The sequence below is a fragment of the Haliotis cracherodii genome, unplaced genomic scaffold (assembly GCF_022045235.1).
Source record: "Haliotis cracherodii isolate W230 unplaced genomic scaffold, xgHalCrac1.p SCAF_3, whole genome shotgun sequence".
Lineage (NCBI taxonomy): Eukaryota > Metazoa > Mollusca > Gastropoda > Lepetellida > Haliotidae > Haliotis > Haliotis cracherodii.
This window is the reverse complement of record NW_027266286.1, coordinates 69,943,361-69,965,700: the sequence shown is the minus strand read 5'-3', so window position 1 is coordinate 69,965,700 and position 22,340 is coordinate 69,943,361. Positions and strand designations below refer to the sequence as shown.

Sequence of the window (22,340 nt, the reverse complement as noted above, 5' to 3'; positions counted from 1 at the left end):
TACTGCCGGTGTGACTTTATATTTGAACTCACTCACAGACGCATCATTGGCAGTCATTATTTCATATTAACTTCATCGACGTAATTGGTTTTGTAAGTTTTGTAAGTTCGCCACCAATCTCGTCAGCTCCGAGACTTACATCTAGCAACAATATATGCTCCCTTGACACAATTACTGCTCCCGTTCAAAATGGCCGCCCACATGGGCCGAATTCGGCATGCCGTTTTGACAAATCAGACTTTACTGAATAATTGGAGAGTCATCGTGTCTGATGTACTGCTGGTAGGTTCTTAACTTATGTTTTGTTGTCATGCTATAGGGAAATATGTTTGGAACTTCCCCAACCTTTGTCGCATAATGTTAACATCGATTCAAACATAGTGATTTAGATTTCGTGAGGGCATATCATTCGGCGTGGAGCCTGTTAATTTCTTAAGATCTGTTTTGTAAGAAAAGTAAGATCATCATTGCTATTGTCATCAGTTTTTAAACCCTTTTCAGATTCCTAGTGATAGAATGGCCATAAAAGTTAACACCTATTTTGACGTGCAGATATAAGGACACGTTTGTTGACACTATTTTCATTTCTTTTATGGTAAATGTTTTGTTGTGCTATTGTTTTGCAATGAAAACGCAAAATGAACAGACAGATATACAACTCTGCATCAGGGTGACCACGTTGACCAGAGGTAGACACCATTGGTCAAATCAAACCAGTCTGCAGCCCATTTTGGACTCATGGCTTATGTAAATAACTAGGTTTGGGGAGAAAAGTAACAGTACTAAAGTCTCTCTGTATTTCCATTAGTCACTGACTCGTGGGCGTGTCTATCCATGGGTCAACTGCATTCTTGGCCATGTATGGCTCACTGTCTGCCTTAATTAAGTATTTACATTTCAGAGACAATTTCACTACAGCTGCACATTAGATGCCGGCACTCCAAGGCCATCCAAAGCATTTAACAAGCCAGCTCCAACAAAGGCAGAGAAGATTAGCAAAGCTATGAAAGCATACATAGAAAGAGCCCAAGCTCAAGGTACTCCATGTTAGCTTCATCAGGTGTAATAATAAAGTTATTGTCCGTTACCATTGTTAGGGATTTTGATGCCATTTTGCTTTCTTATAGGTAAAAACAAAATTGTTCTACATTAACCATGTTGACAAAGGGGTATGATGCAGTTGTATTTGTGTTGACCGCTTCCCTCCAAAATCATCCATTCTGTAGTCTAGCCTTGCTATGGGTGGTATAGAAGGAATATTTCTAAAATAAAAAGCTGTGTGAACAATATTCACTCACATTTCCATGGCAAGTCACGTTCAGTACACAAAGGGATGGTAATAAGAAATATACATCACAGACATGGGATTTTCATGTTTGCATGATGTTTATTTGACATCGAGGAGGTGCATGAAAATAAACTAGAAGCGTTTTACTTGGATTATCTAAGTTTCATGACCTAGACTTTGTACTAATTAAGACTCTAGCAAACTATTTCTTTTGTGGTGAGGTAATTTCATTAATTTTTCAAACATGAATAACTGATCGAAACAAATTATGTTAATTATCATTATCATGACTTTGAAAGGCATTTAGAAGTGATACACATAAGGAAGATAATATATGGATGTCAACTTCTTTATTATGAGGAACACAATGTTTCGGAGTATATGCCTACTCCTTCATCAGGTGAATGAATACCATGAGGCAGAGAGTATATATATGCCTATTGAGCCATTGACATCAGGAGACACCAGCCAGCCATGAACCGTGACCAGGGAACCTATCTGCCTAGTGCTGGGGACTTATTACTTTGATCTTTGTGGGGGCTAATTGCCTAGCTGGCTTCAATTTGCCCCTTGCGATTTCCATTTTTTCACCTATCAGTGCTAATGGGTTGCTGAAGACCAGTTCTATCCCAGATCTTCATGGGTCATGTCATCATTGCCATTCTGGATGGTCTCTGTGCTCTGGTGGATGGAGTGTCTGCCTGGAAAGCAGAAGATCGGTGGTTTGAAGCCCGACAGCATCATACCAAAAGTTGATAAAAGATGGAAGTTGTTACCCTGCCTGGCGCTTGGCATTGAGGGAATAAATGAGGACTGGTCAGCTCAGAGTCAGTATACTGAGTGGGGTATCCATGTTAAAACCGCGGCATGGTTTCTTTTGTGGGCTAGCACTATAAAATCGGTACTAGTCCGGAGAAGTTCATTCAGACACACACATGCATGTCGCTATAAAAGTGCAGTAATCTTGAACACGACACTAACCCCATTTCACCTCACCTCACACATTGCCATTTTGTCGAGGTTTACAATGTTTCTTCCATAGCCTGAGAAGAATCCTTATTACCATATTCAACGTAAAAAGCGCCCAGTTCTAATAAGCGCCCATGGCAATATTTGCTAATATATTGGCTAGTGAACAATCCCAAATAGCACCCTTCCAATTGATCAATGTACACAAGACTTATTTATTTGTGTATAATACGCAATCGTGTGTTATATGCACCCTTAATTACGGGCAATTAAATTATGGAAAAATATATCTCTCGTGTATAATACGCATAGACTTTTCTTTTGTATCATTTCAGGCTGTCAGCATAAACCACGCAATTTACGATCTTTCAACTCTTTCACCCAAATTGTATTCTAATAAGAGTCTATTTCTAATTTTGAGAGCACCCTAGGCGATTTTACGTCGAATACGGTAATAACAGTTAGCAGTAATATCAGTACTCACTGATTTTTGGGTATTAACACACAGTTTCTTGGCCCTGTCCTGCCACAATAATCTCTAATTTTGTGAGGGTCACATCTTTCTCCCATGCTGCACTCACCCACTTAGTGCCTTGATATTTTATTTCCCTGTATTTTCAGATGAAATGTTGAAAAGGGAGACTGCTGACTATGAGATTGGAAAACGACACCTGGCAAATATCATGGGCCTTGACCCTGAACATATGACTGACCGCCAGGTGAAGGTATGTGTACAGAACTCAACAGCCTAGTTATTCCTTCTTTCAGTGGCATTTAGAAGTTGGTGTGATGAAGTAAGACAAGCCCGTTAGTCGCCTCTTTCGACAAGCATAGTCACCTTTTACAGCAAGCATGGGTTGCTGAAGACTTATTCTACACAGATCTTCACGGGTCACATGAGTTACAGCAAACATGAGATACATATACTTCAAAGTATAGACGGCGATGGTGTAGCCTTGTGGTCAAAGCGTTGGCTCGTCACGCCGAAGACCCGGGTTTGATTCCTCACATGGGTACAATGTGTGAAGCCCATTTTCCGGTGTCCCCTGCCATGATATTGCTGGAATATTGCTAAAAGCAGAGTAAAACCATACTCACTCACTCTAGTTTAGAGTTGGGAATTACATGTAGTGGAAATTTCAAGACTGATCACTGGTTTGAAGAAGTCAATGAGTGATTGATCATAGATTAGAATAAGATAACTTGTGGATTTATTCCGCTCTTTCCCAGTTTCTCTGTTATTAATGTTTATTACACATGAATATTTATAGAAAGCAAAACTCCTAACTTGTGTTTACTATGTTCCTTAACACAGTGACATCCACCAGGAAGCACTGCTACAGGAACAGGTCTTAAGACCTTGTCTGTTGTCATTCTTTAATATTTATACTATTCAAAAGAAATAAAAAACACCTGTTTTTTTTTATGACCATTATTAATCTGTCATGGCCATGACAGATTAATTATAGTCAAATAAAAATAATTGGGTGTTCTTTTGAGTAATACGTATACATGTATAATCAGAGCTCCAGATAACTTTTTGACCAATTGAGTTTTTACTTGAAGATTTTTATTTTAATTGGGTTATTACATTTTTCATAGGGTAACCAATATCTTTTCACTCATCCATTCATCACTCTATTGGGTTTTTCCCCAAATGAATTAACATTTTGAGATGTTTTAGATGTATATTAGGGTTTTTTTAGGTTTGACTTCGAAAGTAAATTAGCTCGTATTTGTGTTTCGGAAATTAGCTCCATTGTATGCATGCTGAAAAAGCTTCATTGGGTATTTACGCATGCTGTTTTTATACATTTGAGTTTTTATTTTATATTATATGCCGGGGGGATCAGCCAGTCTGTCTGTCCGTCCGCCTGTCCGTCCGTAATCATTTCCTTTTCCTGGGCATAACTTGAAAACAATTCAGTGTATTTGATCGAAACTTGGCAAATCTATCAGTCACATACTGAAGTGGTGCCTTTTGCTATTTAGGAATTTTAGAAATTTTTATTTTTTACGTTTCCATGGCAACAAGTTGGACTTAGGTTCCTATAATGGTGGTGTTCATTTCCGGAGTGTAACTCAAAAACTGTTAAATACTTTCTTACAAAACTTTACATCTCTACCAGGCACATACTGAACGGGTGCCTTTTGCTATTTAGGAATTTTAGAAATTTTTATTTTTTATGTTTCCATGGCAACAAGTTGGATTTAAGTTTTAATATAGGGTGGGTTCACTTATCATGCTTATGGAGTAAAACAAAAAAACTGTTAAATATTTCCTTGCCAGACATTGCATGTCTATATATAAAGCACATACTAAATTGGTGCCATTTGATATTAAGGAGTTTTAGAAATGTTTATTTTAGAATTTCCATTGCAGCTATTTTTACATGGGCGAAGAGAAATGTTGGGTCAGTTACCTGGTTTGGGACCATAACGTGTTAAAATGGGCGGGGGATATAGATGACTTCATTGACTAAACGCTTGTTTAGTTATTGTTTCTTGTAATTTGTCATTTTTTTGCATAAAAAACCCCACAGAAACACACTTGTTTTACTTTCCATTTCATATGGATGCGACCATGGTTGATCTTTTGTGGGTAAACAATGTATGTTTCTTCAAGAACATTCAACTCTTGACTCATTACATACAGAATTGCACATTTTCTTGTGGTTACTTTACAGACAGCTGCCGGGGGGATATGTCATCTTTCTGATGACTCTTGTTTATTTAATGCATGCATTTCTGTACGCAAGTTAATTGAAAGTAATTGGGTTTTGAATATTTGAGGGTATTTAACACAAATACGCAGCTTATCTGTAGCTCTGCTGTATATATATATGTGTCATCTTTGGTTGCCATGGTTGCAGCACTAATATAATTGTTGGAACTGAAACCAATCAATGATCCAGAAAAGAAATCTATTAATCATGTTAATTGGAACCAAATGACTTGTTGAGTGTCATCTGAAAATATCATTTACCAATTTATGTTCGAACAATAGCCATCATCATAACGTCCACCTAATTATTATCATATTCAGGTATTTTATTGTATTGTTTCATGACTTTCAACAGGAAATTGTGGGACACATTATCGTTATGTACTGATATTACAACCCTACGTTGTAATCATGGTACTAGACCACCTCCGTGGTCTAGTTTTAGAGCGTCCGCCCAGAGAGCGGAAGGTCCGGGGTTCCATCCTCGGCCGCGTCATACCAAAAGATGTTAAAAGATGTTACTTTTTGTTACCCTGTCTGGCGCTCGGCATTAAAGGGCTAAAACAAGGACTGGTCGGCTCGGAGTCAATATGCTGTCTCTGAGTGGGGTATTCATGTTAAGCTGCGGCATAGTATCTCAGTGAGCTAGCACTGTAAATCGGCATCAGTCGGGACTAGTACAAGCAGCCACACACAAACGGGCATGCACGTCGCTATATAAGTGCAATAATCTTGGATGCTACGTTAAACCCCATTTCACCTCACCTCATGGTACTAATGTCAATGTCGCCTAAATCATATCGTTATGGCAATGATATTGCAGACATATATTGCTGTTGGTAAGCACTTAAAGTCAATAAATCGATTGTTAAATCAATTTCCGATTAATAGTATTGATTTTAGTTAGGAATATTGATAGTTTCAATTGTATTTACCATATCAATAAAATACATGCAATGCTGGTCAAATTTGTTTTTCTTTTGATCATGAGTGGTAGTAATTCACACAGACATGGTAATCGCAATAGTTTCTTTCAGAATCAATAGTTATCGCAATAGTGATTATCAGACCAATAGTCACCCCTATTAAATACTCATGTGCTGTTGTTTTCAGGAATCTATCCAGTACCTGCTGCCGTCAGGACTCTATGATCTGCCTTCAAGACCTATGATGAAGGTGGGACCTCCTTCTGTAGTGGTAGATTAGAAACAGAAGCTTTACAAAAGTAGCATGATTGAAATATATCCATCATGAGCCTATCTTCCCGAGGCAAGAGAGTTAACTGACTAAAAAGTCCAGTTTCCACCCATGCCGAACTAGGTTGGTATTATGGAGTTACGTTTTGGCTGGACTAACGAGTCTTTGCGTAGTCCAATCAAGATTGCGTAACAAAACCGAAATCCAGTTCGTAAACTGCCATGCAGATTGTGGTCGATCGCAGGATTTGCAAAGCATGTGCACCGCCATCTTCCCGAGGCAAGAGAGTTAACTGACTATAAAAGTCCAGTTTCCACCCTTGCCGAACTAGGCTGGTATTATGGAGTTACATTTTGGCTGGACTAACAAGTGTATGTATAGTCCAATCAAAATCTCTCACCGAAATTTAATTCCGGTTCGTAAACTGTCGTGCAGATTTCGGTCGATTGCAGGATTTGCTAAGCATGTGCACCGCCAACTAATTGTCAGCAGATATTTTCCAAATCTTTACATGTTTTTAATCAAGGTGCTCGCATGATTTGATGCATTTCGCGATGTGAGACCCGTTTTATCACAGTATAGATCTTGATTATCGATCAGATCGTCCTGATCGGGCGCCACCGTTTTGTGTGAAGCAAATGCAAGTGATACGATAGGTGGAAGCTTATTGGTCCATAGGACAGACTTAGAAGTGACATAACTGGTAATAGCCACTGGTGGCGCTACGATCGAGTAATTCCAGCCTAGTTGGGCAAGGGTGGAAACTGGACTTTTAAAGTCAGTTAACTCTTTTGCCTCGGGAGGATGGTGCACAGCCAATTCGTTGTCAACAGATATTTTCTATATCTTTTCAAGTTTTTAATCAAGGTGCTCACATGATTTGATGTACTTCGCGATGTAAGACCCGTTTTATCACAATATAGATCTTGATAATTGATCAGACCGTCTTGACAGGGTGCCGCCATCTTGTTTAAAGCAAACACAAGTGATACAAGAGGTGGAATCTGATTGGTCCATGGGAGAGGCGTAGAAGGAACATAACTCGTAATAACCACTGGTGGCACTATGATCGAGTCCGGGAATTCAAGCCGTGTTCGGCAAGGGTGGAAACTGGACTTTTAAGTCAGTTAACTCTCTTGCCTCGGGAAGATGACATGAGCCTTACTGCCATGACGTGTGTATATATCATATATATGGCAAGATATGCCTCTGGATGTTTTAGAGACTGATAATTTAAATTTTCAACATCCTCATAAAGTTAACCAGGGCTCATGATAGGTTTCTAAGCCAATAATAATAATAATAATCATTAGGCCTTTATAATGTGACAAATTCCTCCCCCATGTGAATGCTCATAGCAGTACATTATTATTACTTAGGTCAATGGATCAGTGTATGCACTATTTTTATTCTCAGCTCCCTTGGGAGAATACACACAGGCTGCCCATTAAGTATTGACTCAGAAGTTATTATCCATGTTGGGTATTGATAGTTTTGTTTTTGTATTCAATATACTTTGACTCCCATGGGTCCAGTCTTCTGGGTATTTTTACACCATGAGTCAACCATTTTAAAAGATAATCCTGCATTAAATGCTGTTTCAGGTGACTTCTAATTTGTATCTATATGTGTACTGCCCAAAGGGTCCTACATGTCACTTAAACTCATAAGAGTGATCCACATATCTAATAAACGATAAGCAAGACATTGCACCTTTTTTATGTATGATTTACTGCAGTAATGCCTACACTCCATCAGTAAACAGAAATATGTACAGAAATACATGTACACACGATGAGAAGCACACATTGTTTAATTACTCAGAGTGTTGTAGTGCTATTGATTTAAGAAAGAAGAATTCATGCATATCTGCATATTTTAAGTCAAAATAAATCAGGTAACTGTTATTTATTGTGTGTATTTCACGCAAATACATTGCTTGTCACTGCTTATCTGCAGCTCTGTGTAACTATGATATAAAGGAGTGGTGGGTAGTCTAGTGGTTCAAGTTATTAATGTTGGCTTCATGACCTGGGTTTGATTCCTCATTTTGATTCAATGAGAGAAGTCCAGTTTGCTTGGTGCCCCTCCCTGTGATATGGCTTGAATATTGCTGAACATGACGTTAAACCAAACACACTTCCTCACTTACCACATACTGTAAAACATTGTAACGAAATTATTAGCTTAACCAACTTAATATGTCATGATTATCAGTTGCTTCAACTACTCTTTCAGCCACCTCAAAAAGTCTTTCCAAAACAAAAAGGTAATTTGAATTTCATTTCATGAAAGAGTCAAAATATGTCATTAACAATGTTCTTCATGAAGATTTTGGGGTAGAATAGGTTTTCAGCAACCCATGCTTGCCTTAAGGGGCGACTGCCTGGATCCTGTGGTCAGGGTCTTTGACTTTATTAATGCATGTCATCGTATCCCAGTTGCGTGGATCGATGCTCATGATGTCAATCACTTGATTGTCTGTTCAGACTCGATTATTTACAGACTGCTGTCACACAGCTGGAATATTGCTGAGAGTTTGGTGGTGTTAAGCAACAACCAAACAGACATTAACAATGTAAAAGAAATCTGATTGTGAGTTTCAATTCTTTGTGTGAAAGTATTGATATGACAACATGAACATTATATTCATGATATTTTAACAGAAACCTTTCACTTTTCATAATTTCTACCTGCATTTAACCTACAACATTTGTAGGTTGTTATAGAAACGTAAGATGTTAATCATCATCCCATGTTTAATGACTTCTCCACACTCCAGAATTAATGGTGACATGTTGCCTCTGTTATTAGATGCCCAGTTTGGGATGGATGGACGGCCTTTCCACTCCTTCTTCTACACCGGCAAGCCTCAGTTCTATGAGCTGCTCCATGTGAGTTAGTGTGTTGTACAGGTGGAGATGCAGTGGAGTCCTCCTCGTCATGGTCCCGTTAGGATGATTATTGTGGTTGAAATAGGGTCCCAATGTATTGTCAAGGTGCATAATGGGTATTGGATGGTCACAGAGGCTGCCATGTATTGTCAGGTCATTGTGTACAACTCATTGTGTGCAACTCATTGTGTGCAGCTCATTGTTTGTCAGCAAGTTGTTTGTCAGCACATTGTCAGCTGATTGTGTGCAACTCATTGTTTGTCAGCCACTCATTGTTTGTCAGCCACTCATTGTTTGTCAGCAACTCATTGTTTGTCAGCCACTCATTTTTATGGCAACTCATTATTTGTCAGCCACTCATTGTTGTCAGCAACTCATTGTTTGTCAGCAACTCATTGTTTGTCAGCAACTCATTGTTTGTCAGCCACTCATTGTTTGTCAGCCACTCATTGTTTGTCAGCAACTCATTGTTTGTCAGCCACTCATTTTTATGGCAACTCATTGTTTGTCAGCCACTCAATGTTGTCAGCAACTCATTGTTTGTCAGCCACTCATTGTTATGGCAACTCATTATTTGTCAGCCACTCATTGTTGTCAGCAACTCATTGTTTGTCAGCCACTCATTTTTTGTCAGCAACTCATTGTTTGTCAGGCACTCATTGTTATGGCAACTCATTATTTGTCAGCCACTCATTGTTGTCAGCCACTCATTGTTGTCAGCAACTCATTGTTTGTCAGCAACTCATTGTGTGCAACTCATTGTTTGTCAGCAAATTGTTTGTCAGCACATTGTCAGCTGATTGTGTGCAACTCATTGTTTGTCAGCCACTCATTGTTGTCAGCAACTCATTTTTACAATCTACAAAGTCCATTGTTTGATTGAACTAACCTTGTGATTACGTTTTGTTGGATCCCATGGTGAAAACATTCTATTTCAACCATAACATAGACGCTTATTATTTCATTTCAATTGGTCCTGGGAGATGGCCTGGGTTAGAAGTGGCCCACAGCACTCCATTGCTTGTTGCAACTAAAATGGATCGGGCGGGCGGTGCAGTGGTGAATCTGTCGTAGTAACCCAGTGGCCTTGGCTGTTGCTCATAAAATAAACCACAGCTTTATCTGGCCAGACTGGATTCGTCACAGCCCTTTATATGAAATGGCAGTTAAGGTCACATTCAACATCATTGCACCGATATTGCAAAGTGGATGCATGTGTTTGTGTCTGATTGTGTCTGATTGTACTTGTTCACACTCTATAGGGCTAGCCCACTGAGATAAAATGCAGTTGAACCAGCCAGTCCTTGTTTTATCCCCTTAATGTCGAATGCAAGGCAGTGTAAACACAAGTACCATCTTTTGGTATGATGGGATGAGGCATCAAACCTTGACCTTCCACTCTCTGGACAGACGCTATGTCCACGAGATAATGGGGGCGGTCACCGTGGCATCAAGGCTTGGTCAGAAACAACTGACCAGTGCTGACAGCTACATATTACAGTGGATAATTCCTCAGTAATACCTAGCAACTGGGTGTGGTGATTCCACTCTAGGCGGTGAGGTACTCCTTTTACATGTTCTTTTCTGGTTTCCCTAAATTACATATTATGTATTTTTAAACTTATCCTATCTCACGTTGTGTATTCTGTCTTCTTCTTTCAATATGGAAACATGGTTGTCAAAGTTTCCAACTTCTAAAAACAATTCACCCGAACACATCTCAGCATCACTATGGTCAGCACCCAAACAAATGGGTCTTGCACTGTAATCCTGTGCATTGTGAGCTTACATGACATGATCACTAGACTATGCCCCCCCCCCTCCCCACCACCACCACATCATTGTCTTTCTCATTTCCACCCCGTGGAGACATGTATTGAGTTTTAGAGAATACATTTTTGTGTGTGCATGTGTGAGCTACCTCCTCATTCATATCAACTTTTACAACACTTAGCTTGAAGGGAGGATGGGAACAGAACATGAAAACGCTCAGCCTGTCTAAAGTGCAGGTATATTTATACCACTGCTGATCCTCCTGATCACTGTTGTGATTGTCCTGGCCGTTGCTATGAAGACAAAAGATGTTCCTAGTGTTCCAACCTCATGGACATGATGGAGGTAGCTTTCAATTTATTCTTCCGCAAATGCCACAAGCATGATGTTGACCACTGGTCGAAGTCTACAGATGTGGTGACTCCACTGCCAAGAAGTCACCAAGCCAGCTGTCCCCTCCTTAGTTCCAGCCGTGAAACTACCTGAGGTGTGTACCGTCCCCTCCATCGTTCCAGCTGTGAAATTACCTGAGGTGTGTACCGTCCCCTCCTTGTCGGTTTATGATGATGGCATCTCCTGCAGCTTCCTCTGTGACGACATTCCCACCAAATTGGTCCAGCCATCCCTCCCCAGTGTGCCCGTGTCCACACCTGCGTTGGAGCAACCAGCAGCTTTGGACATTCGTATGGTTCTATCTAAGGACAACTCGTCCAAGCCAGGTTTGAGAGCCCCTACTGTTGACCTTCCTAGCACATCCCAGGATGAGGATCGCTGTCCTTCCTTGAAGTGAAGAGTCGCCGTTCGAGGGAACGATGATCAGGGGATCGACACTCTTTGGGTTGATATTCAAAGGATCGATGTTCCAGATCTATGGGTCGACGTTCTCGGGATTGTCACTCACGGGATCGAGGTCTTGGGGATCGACCTTCTCAGGATCGTCGCTTTACTGATCAACCTTGAACGGAGCTACTGATTCGTCACGGACCACTCCAGCCTGACAGATCCTACACAGATTCTGCTGTTTGATTGTCAACACAGTATCGCTCTCCTACTACACTCAGACCATCAGCAACAAGACTTTCGGCCTCAGTCCTGAGACCACCTTTGGCTTAGCGCTACAGGGATTGTAAACTTGACTGGGATTGGTACCCTCCGCCTATGTATCCTTAATCATCGTATACATGTCTACCCTTAGGCATCACCTGGCCTTTGGCTGCCTTTTCCTGACTGCCGCTCTCGTGCCGACTTACATCACACTACACCTCCCCGGGATCAGCCCATAGATCAGCCCATAGATCACTGTCGCCATGACAATTGTCGTCAACTTCTTTTTCTTGTCATGATCTCTGTCTCCAGTTCCTGCGCAACCTGACTCGCTCCATCTACCCTCTATCTGCCTACCTCCTGGGGCCATTGTGACTAGTGTTTCTTTCATCTATTGACTTGGAGTCACTCTTGCAGGCCTACAACACCATTCTGGTCACCCGCTGGTACCTCTTCGCGCGTCACTTCAACTTCCTCACTGGCTGCTCATTTGGATTTTAATCAGAATTCCCCCACCTGATCTACTGGGAACTTTGACAATGTGGTTGGATTGCAGACAGACTTCAGTTGCACTGAAGTACTTCAGTGGATGACCAGCTATGATGTTTCATCATACCCAGCGCTGTTTCCTCTGCCATCACGCTGCCTCCCAGGTGGTGACCATGGTGATGCTGGGATGTGTTTGCATGAATCCTATTTGAAAGCTGGAAACTTTGTTCAAGCACAAAAAAAAAAGCAAAAAAGTATATAAATATATAATTTATTGTAATTTTTTTTATTTCATTCCAATGTTGTGTCATTTCAAGTCTATGAGTTGTTAATGTCTAATTTAGAAAGTGACATGGAAGCTTGAGGCCCTGAAGAAAGAAGAGGACAAACTCCGTGATATGGGTGCCTTGTTTCACGAGACTGAAGAGAAGACAGAGAAGTTGTAAGTACCCTTGTTTTACTCCCAGCTAGTAAATCCTTTGCATGTTCCGATTTCAGTTATTCCAACTTGAGGGGCATTGGGGTAGCCAAGTGGTTAAAGCATTCGCTCGTCATGCCAAAGACCCAGGTTCGATTCCCAACATGGGTACAATGTGTGAAGCCCATTTCTGGTGTCCCCCACCATGATATTGCTGGAATATTGCTAAAAGCGCTGTAAAACCATACTCACTCACTCACTATTCCAACTTGAACCTTGCAAGGACTGTTAAAACAGCTTGGGACTTATCAACCACTTATTTGTCTGGGCCAGACTTGACTATTTACAGGCCTCCATGATACAGCTGGTTTATTGCTGACTGGGAAGTAAAACAACAAACAATATTCCTGCCTGACAAACTCTGTTACACGGGGTGTCTGAGTCCAACTATGATGTATGGCACTCCCTTAACAGTTTGCATGTATCATTTCCACTACTTTCCATGTTCACATGCTGCATTTAACCCAAATACAGGCAGCATATTTCTTCAGGCATAAACAGGTATTCCCTGGTGAAGAAAACGGACATAGTTGGCTAATGAGCTGTCATCAAGTTTCCCCATCACCTGTCTATGTGACCATGCCATGGTCAGCAATATTCCAGCTGTGTGACAGTGACCAGACATTCCAGTGACTGACATGCTGCATATCGATCCACGATATTGGGATGTGAAGACATGCAATCAACCGAGTCACTGAGCCTTCATGACAAGGAAGGGGGAACGGGTGCCCCAGTTGTCTTAGGCGCCCCCTGGGAGTTGCGTCCCATGGACTGTCAGAAACCTATGATTGTGGGTTCAAATCCCAGTTCACCCCGAATATGTTTCTAGGTTTGTCAGCACCATACCTGTGCTCGTGGGTTTCACCAAAGTGGTAAACGTCTGAGACCTGCATCACTTGGGGCTTTCCTCCCACATAAAGCTGACACGCCGCGATATACCTGGAATAATGTTAAAAGCGGCATTAAACCCAACCCAACCCAACCCAACCCAACCCAACCCAACCCAATCCAACCCCACCCACTCACTCTCTCGCTCACTCACTCACTCACTCACTCAGGTTTCTTTGGACCTATATTATTACCCAGAATCCCATACAGAGGTAAAAATAATATTTTGAAATTGCTACTGTAAGTGTACAGTCTGGCACAATTCTAGCGAATTTTGTGAGCTCAATATTTAACCATGACCATGTTCCAATATTTACAATGCTTAAGCAACCATGTCTCCCAAGTACTGTGTGTAATACAGATCTCTACATGAGAATGAGTGGATCAGCTATGACACCTTGAAGGCCAGGGTAATGGAAGACATCAGTCAACAAGATGTAAGTATGTTTGATGTATTTTGGTGTATTCTGACTGATTGCTCAGTGGCGTATGCCAATACAACTACCGTGTTCGGCCCCTCTCTAATAAGCACCCACAGCGATATTTGCTAATATATTGGCTAGTGAAAAATCCTAATTAGCAACCCTTTCGATTGATCAATGTACACTTATTTTTTTATGTATAATACGCACTTGTATGTTATATGTACCCTTAATTATGGGCAATTAACTTCTGGAAAATATATCTGACTTTTCTTTTGTATCATTTCAGGCTGTCAACATAAACCACGAAATTTACAATCTTTCAAGTCTGATTTTTCTTTTTACCAAACTTGTATATGTATTCTAATAAGAGCCCCCTATTTCTAATTTTGGGAGCGCCCTGGGCGCTTACTATGTTGAATACGGTTAGTGTGCAGAAGAGAGAAGGTAGCACAGTGGTGAGGGGCACGTCAACTTACTGAGTTGCTTCCCTTCGTTGTACCAGGATATTCCTGAGTAGCAGTAATCTAGTCATTGAAAGCAGGCTTTTGCTGACATACTGCAAGTTACCTTTATTTCCATGACAAAAAAAAGCTAAATAAAACATTAAAACAGCCAACCATCGGAGCCATCTGAAAGTCACATTGTTCTTTTGGATCTTAATCATTTTTTTATTAATAAAAAATATTATTGGTCATTGGTTGATGTGTGTCATGCTTAACTGCAAATTGTCCTGTTTGATGTACATTTAATACACAAATATTTATAAAATTATTCGAAAACAAGGACCCTCGTGCAGGACCCCTTTGGTGGTCTGACCTCAGGTGTCAAGTCCTCTGATCTTTTTTTTCACATTATGACCTCTGTTGGTACTTGTTTTGTTATCAGGCGTGTGAAAGCGATCTCTGAATTCCTCAGATAGATTGTTGAACAGTGTATTGCCACTCGCAGAAGCCATGTAGATTTCTATGTTGATCACATGACAGGTCAATAGTGATCAAGTGAGCAGTCAGTATTTGAGTCAGTTCCTCTCACATGATTTCACCAAAACCAGTTTTGTATCTCTATTGTATAAGATGGATGAACCAATGAAATTAAGAGATTCCTACTGGAGGTACAACGATGTTTAAAGCCACAGCACTTGTCTGTTTACTTCAGTATGGCCAGTTCCTGAAGCTGATGACGAGGTTTGTTGAACATCCGCTAGCCCACAAGGAGGCCAGGTACATCATGAAGTTCCGGCAGCGATTGAACCGACAGAACTTTGGCGACAAGATTAAACCTGTGAGTCTTATCATGGTACTGATGAAACACATGCTGACACCAGGAACATTGTACCTGAAACAATATGACATGATTATTTATTTTGCAGACTGTTTCACCAAAACAACAGAATTTTAGTGATTAAAATGAAATTATACATTAAATATTTGAAAACAGTTTTGTTGAAACTAATATCTTCAATGTTTAATTGTTCGAGTGTAATAAAGAATTAAGAGAAAAGATGTTTTTTAATGGCTAGTTGAAAGGTTAATTCCCTTACTTTAATGAGCTGCTTTGATTTTCATCAGTATTGAAATTTACGATTTACGATTATGATTTAAATAATGAAAAATGGAATTAAAAAGACAGTCACTTCAATGTGATTTCTCATAGACCTTGTACTTATTAGTGAAAATATGACTGCATACAACATTCATCCCACTGTGAATTGTCATTGGTGTTGTACTTAGTCATGAGTGAAAATATGACTGCATACAACATCCATTCCACTGTGAATTGTCATAGGTGTTGTACTTACTTATGAGTGAAAATACACAACTTATTTCCAATGTCTCTGAATGACTTCTAAATACCACTGAAAGAAGTCTCTGAATGCATTGCATTTTAAATGCTTTACATTGACTGATGTATTTGTTGTAGCTGAAGACAGCTAAAGATGGAAGGAGTTTTATGACTGCTGAAGGTAACTGATGTTGACAGTTTTGCCACTTAACAAGGGTTGACTGTGACTGATGCCCAGATTTATTGCATTTACTCCCTACAATATCCTCTTGATGTGTCGCCAGATCTCCACGTAGAGAGGTATGGTATCAAGGTGACAGATCTAATATGCAGGAGATACTGTAAATCTTGAAATTAACGCGAGCATGAATTAAATGCAAAAAAATGTGAATGGTCGTTGCTCAAGTTAATGAAACTTCACATTTATGTCTCCTTGGGTCAAGAATTCTACCCACTCGTGTCAAAGTAGGCATCATTGACCTCTCCAATCAGTGAACTGTTGTTGGTTTAATTATTTTATTACCCTTTGAACTTCCTTAATGCCAGTCAAAAGAATAAACATATAAACTGTGTGTTGTGTTTAGAAAAACACTGTTTATTGTTATTACAGAAGTACTCTTTGCTATTTGCTGTTTGATTGGATTATGGTAAGGCTGAATTAAGATAAGGGTATGCATCATTCCACTGGGGATGGGGTTGGGGAGAGTTGCATTTTTGGCTTGGGGTCAGCAGTCGTATTGATTTGGAGACGCATTGATTTGCTGAGTGTGGCATTAAACAGCAAACAAACAAATGAATAATGAAAAGAATGATGAATAATTCTTCTCAGGTTATCGTAAAAGTGCTGTGGCTGATGTGACAGTACGAGGACACGGTTCAGGGAGGGTGACCATCAACGGTTCAGACTTGGAGTATTTCTCTCTCAGTATGCACAGGTAAGATGCCATGAAATCAGTTGCCATATAAAGCCTACATCCTAGGTTCTGGGTGAGAATATTTGTTGTAAGAGTCCACTGAAGAATCAAGAAAGGCTTCGACAAATCACTTAGCTCTCAGTTACAAATAGAGTGTCGTTTGATATCAAAATACACAAGGGTGATATTTTCTTTAACATCCAACATCATTCTTCCTACTATTTCAGTTTGCGTACAGTAATAAGCAGTGTCTTAAGTGTTAAAAGTACTGCTGACAGCTTCAGTAGCAGAGCCATAAATGATGTCATTTGATTGTGATGTCATTGTGACCTATGACGTTCCAATGCTTTGCAAAGCAATGCAATTTCATTGCAGCGAATCTACAATGTATATATCGCTTGATCTCAACCAAGCCATATCTCATGTGGGAGCCAGTTTGGGATGATGAATTATCTTGTCCTATTTGGATAATGATTTGAAGTAAAGGTGTAACAATATGTATCCCGATACTGTGTGTGCGTAGGAAACTTGTTGCTATGATCTGTATATCGTAGCAAATTAGGAGATTAACATACTGAGTTTTCAATGTAGAGCTAGGTTACCTGTAGATTTAACTGCGCTAAATTGAATTTGGAACCGAACGCACAGTGTGAGGTTTCAAATGTTAAATTTAGCGCAGTTAAATCTACAGGTAACCTAGCTCTACATTGAAAACACAGTATGTTTATCTCCATTCTACCATGACTAAAGAAAACGCGAACTCTTTGGTGTTAGCAAATATACTGAGTGAAGCGGCATGGGTTGAGTTCAGTGTTTTGAGTGGGTTATCGATCTGAATTACGGAATCACCGAACAAAATATGGTTTGTTTACTCCGTTATACTTCACTCGAACATATGACAGGCATTGAAAGCATATATTAGCATGGCAACTTGGTAAGCTAACATGAGGTGGGCATCCCTAAAGAAAACAAAGCAAGCTTTGCAAGTCTTGCTCTACATCGCGCGTCACCACTATGAAGTCATATTGCTCATTGTGACGCATTGTAGAAAAGCGCCAAAATTCCAAGCTCTCTGTTGTCTCCAAAACGTAAAGACATTCCCTTTGTTGATTTCTGTCGTGTTTTTCTGCACGAAATGTATTGCCACACATCCTATAAATATTGTAGTAACCGCATCTGGGCATTTTGTAACCTGTAATTGTAGATATAATTATTTAAACATGCCTACCGACAATGACTGAAAATAGTACTGTTCTATGAATATTAACTTCCACAGTGATGCGGCCGTCAAACGAGCTGTTTCAATCATATTATTGTAATAGCCTCAGAATCGAGTAATTTCCAAATTCATGGTAGAATCTCCATTATACAATCTTTAATCTTTTCAGAGAGCAGATCATGTTTCCTATCCAGTTTGTCAACATGCTAGGAGAAATTGACATTGAAAGCCAAGTCTCTGGTGGTGGACCCAGCAGTCAGGCAGGGGCAATTCGTCTCGGACTGGCGCAAGCACTGACCAGCTTTGTCAGCCCAGATGTAGTGGAGAAATTGAGACTTGGTTGGTGCCATGTTAATGCTGATCAATGTTCTTCTATGGATCTATCTAGAACTCCAAATTAGGTGCCCTTGGCAGGCAAATTAGGAAAAATCATTACTTTGTTCAGAATTTGGATAGTTTCTCAAGTTTTTATTTTCATAAACTCAGAGGTATGTTAAAATTGAATTTTAACATTGCATACAGTGCAATAATGTTAAAGTAAGCATTAAAATCTCTTGCTCCATATTGGTCTTGTGAAATACAAGTCTCCTTTACAAAGCCATAAGATATGACTAAAAGCGACATGAATTGGAAATCTTTAATTCCAATTTGGGAAATATAACTGACATTTGCTGCACACTTTGGTCCGAATATTGGCCTCTCAGCAGGTCTAGATAGATTCATGACTTTGTTTGAACTTTTTTTGCATTAATAATATTTGATTTCCTCTGAATCATCTAGCAAATGTTAAACTGTCATTTGTTGAAAATTGCGGTCAAACATGGAACTGTTGTTGCAAAGTGGATTCAGTAATTGCCAAACTCTGTGCTAAGTTAGTGATAAGAGAGATGAAGATGGGGACTTCAGGGTAGTTACCATATATTGTGTTTCTCGGCAGCTGGGCTGTTGACGAGGGACCCTAGAAGGAAGGAGAGAAAGAAGCCAGGTCAAGCCAAAGCGAGGAAGAAGTTTACATGGTTTGTACATAGGTGTAGGTCTAGAGTGAGAGAGAGGAGCAGAGTGGACGAGTGTGTTGTTAGGTTTTGACACCGCTTTGAACGCTATCAAGTTATCACAGCATGCCAGCTGAAAAAGGGACAACCTGGATCCAGATGATCTGTATAATTAAGTATTTTTATCCCCTGCCACAAAGTGTTATGTGACCTTCTAGCATCTCACAGGCAGCTTGGGGGCGGTCGGGTAGCCTAGTGGTTAAAGCGTTCGCTCGTCATGCCGAAGATCCGGGTTCGATTCCCGACATGGGTACAATGTGTAAAGCCCATTTCTGGTGTCCTCCGACGTGATATTGCTGGAATATTCCTACAAGCAGCGTAAAATCAAACTCACTCACTCACAGGCAGCTTGGGTTATATACTCCCCAGGGAGCTGAGAATGAAAATTGCACACCAATCCATTGATCGGGGTAAAAATAATGTATGCTTTTAGCATGCCTGTGGGTTGTGTGGAAATATGGCGCAAGAGAAATGGCATTATTATTATTATTAGAGATTGCTTTTATCATGATATTATGAAGGAAATCATAGATTCTGTGAGGCTTCAGGTGGCAGACAAACTACGGTCAAACATTGTTATGTAAAACTTTAATGTGTCAAACTTACGCTTGTTTTGGAGTAAAAGCTTGGACCTGCATATTCCTTCTTTATTTTTGGTTGTGTCAAACCTCAGATAACTCGAAATATTTATGTGTGTCCCTTCAACACATGGTCTTTGACTATATACTAATGAATTTTCACATTTGGCACAATTAATTCTATAGACAGCTCATGTGATGATCACACGATAATGGTAATCACGTGTGAAATGCATTCTTCCAGATCAGCAGAAATCAGATATCTTTGTGCATTCATATTTCGTTAAATACGTCGGAAATATGTTACGATTTTGAAGAAGTATACAGTTTAGTTTAGTCTGATGTGTTTTCTTTTTCAGGAAAAAGAGATAACGGGAACGTATGACGTGAACAGCGTGTGTGATAGTCCAGATTGTAACTCAAGTAGAGTAAAGTGTATACATGTGTAGTTGTCTTTGTTTTTTTTAAATTGTTTTTGAATGAAGGGAATAATTGTACATAAATAACAGAGAGCCAAGCCTCTTTTGCTGTCGTGCCTGCTCCAAGTTCTCAACTTGTAGATGACTTTGTTGTGCATCTGATAATGCACAAGTTGGGCTGAGTCAGAGCCCACCATTAAAGCAATTAAACAAGTAGCTGGCTAAAATCTTATAGTCCGGCTATCATGTGATGGATAGAGTGTCTGCCTGGAGATGGGAATTTTGGTGGTTCAATACCCGTCCGCATCATAAGCAAAAGACATTAAACGATGTTTTTTGTTGTTATTCTAAGTGGCGCTCGGCATTAAACAATGACTGGACAGCTTGGAGTCAGTGTCTGAATGGGTTATCCATCATGTTATACTGAGGCATTGCATCTCTGGGGCAAGAGAGTTATAGGACTATAAAAGTCCAGTTTCCACCCTTGCCGAACTAGGCTGGTATTATGGAGTTACATTTTGGCTGGACTAACGAGTCTATGCATAGTCCAATCAAAATCTCGCACCGAAATTCGGTTCGTAAACTGTCGTGCAGATTTTGATCGATTGCAGGATTTGCAAAGCATGTGCACAGCCAACTCATTGTCAGCAGATATTTTCCAAATCTTTTCATGTTTTTAATCAAGGTGCTCACGTGATTTGATGCATTTCGCGATGTAAGACCCGTTTTCTCAAAATATTGATCTCGATTATAGATCAGATCGTCCTGACTGGGAGCCACCATTTTGTGTGAAGCAAACGCAAGTGATACGAGAGGTGGAATCTGATTGGTCCATAGGAGAGACTTAGAAGGGACAAAACTGGTAATGACCGCTTGTGGCGATCGAGCCCAGTAATTCCAGCCTTGTTCAGCAAGGGTGGAAACTGGACATTTAAAGTCAGTTAACTCTCTTGCCTCGGGAAGATGGATATAAAACCAGCATTTGTCCTGACTAATACAAGCGCACGCACACACACACACACACACACAGACACACACACACACACACACACACACACACACACACACACACACACACACACACACACACACACACACACACACACACACACACACACACACACACAAAAGCACACATACACACAAGCACACACACAAGCACACACACATACACTGGTATGTAAGTGCCATATGATGAACATTAAACCCCATTTCACCTATTTGATATAAGTGTCGTAAGCCACTCGTACAGTACACGTTCATTTCTGCTTCAAGGCTAACACAAATTCATTTGCCAGGGTACAGTGACAATGAAACAAGTTCTTTGTAAAAAAATTGTTTCAAGATTCTACATCTGAAGATCCTGTTATCAGTGTTCAAAGCCAGACTCGCTTGTGGGGATTTATGGTCGGAAATACTATGAGCCAGTGTATGCATTTGACAGTCTGAGACAAGTAGGGTGTCATATGCAATGTCTTTCTTCCACTTCTAGTACTTATCATGTGTCATAATTACTATTATGGCTTGAAGGGGCAATGGGGTAGCCTAGTTGTTAAAGAGTTCGCTTGTCACGCCAAAGACCCGGGTTTGATTCCCCTCATGGGTACAATATGTGAAGCCCATTTCTGGTGTCCCCCGCCGTGACATTGCTAAAAGCGGCGTAAAACCATACTCACTATTATGGCTTAAACTGACTGTCACACCTTTGGTCAAGGAGAGTCTGAGCTGGGATTAACATCACTTCAGACTCTCTGGGTAGCTGGGTAGTGTACAGGTGACAGAACATGACAGTGGTGCTGTCCTCTCTCCCAGTTGCCCCTATCCCCTGTTTCAAATCCGATGTGTAGCAGAGCGACAAATGACAATAAAGACTGTATATTTTTGGCAAGATTTAATAATAACGTTGTTAAGGAAAGAAAAGCTGAAAACATTAATATTTTTCCATACTCTACATATGTGTAACTCCTGCAAAAAAGAATTGACTAGCTACATATTATACATTTTTGCTAAAAATGGAAACATCAGTTTAAATTGCACATTTGGTGTGTTCCGTCTGAACACTTTTATGGTCCAAAAACAAGGCAAGGTCAAGAATGTACAAGTCAAATTACATGATGAAAATATTCAACCAGTAAGAAATCACATCGTAGAATTCCTTTTCAGGTGAGAAAGGATGCTGAGAATTAACTGCAACGTTTGGAAGAGC

General features: G+C 40.1%; 1 protein-coding gene across 1 annotated transcript; it reads left to right on the top strand.

Annotated features, from left to right (window-relative positions):
• Positions 1–188: 188 nt before the first annotated feature.
• On the top strand, positions 189–20,161 carry LOC139474619 (small ribosomal subunit protein uS9m-like). The gene is made up of 14 exons (XM_071257703.1): positions 189–282; positions 902–1,037; positions 2,879–2,982; positions 6,096–6,158; positions 8,418–8,448; positions 8,994–9,073; positions 12,724–12,821; positions 14,107–14,182; positions 15,326–15,451; positions 16,091–16,133; positions 16,782–16,887; positions 18,255–18,424; positions 19,023–19,101; positions 20,075–20,161. Exons 1-14 carry the CDS (start codon positions 190–192, stop codon positions 20,085–20,087), a joined length of 1,218 nt encoding a protein of 405 aa, XP_071113804.1. The 5' UTR covers position 189; the 3' UTR covers positions 20,088–20,161.
• Positions 20,162–22,340: the final 2,179 nt, after the last annotated feature.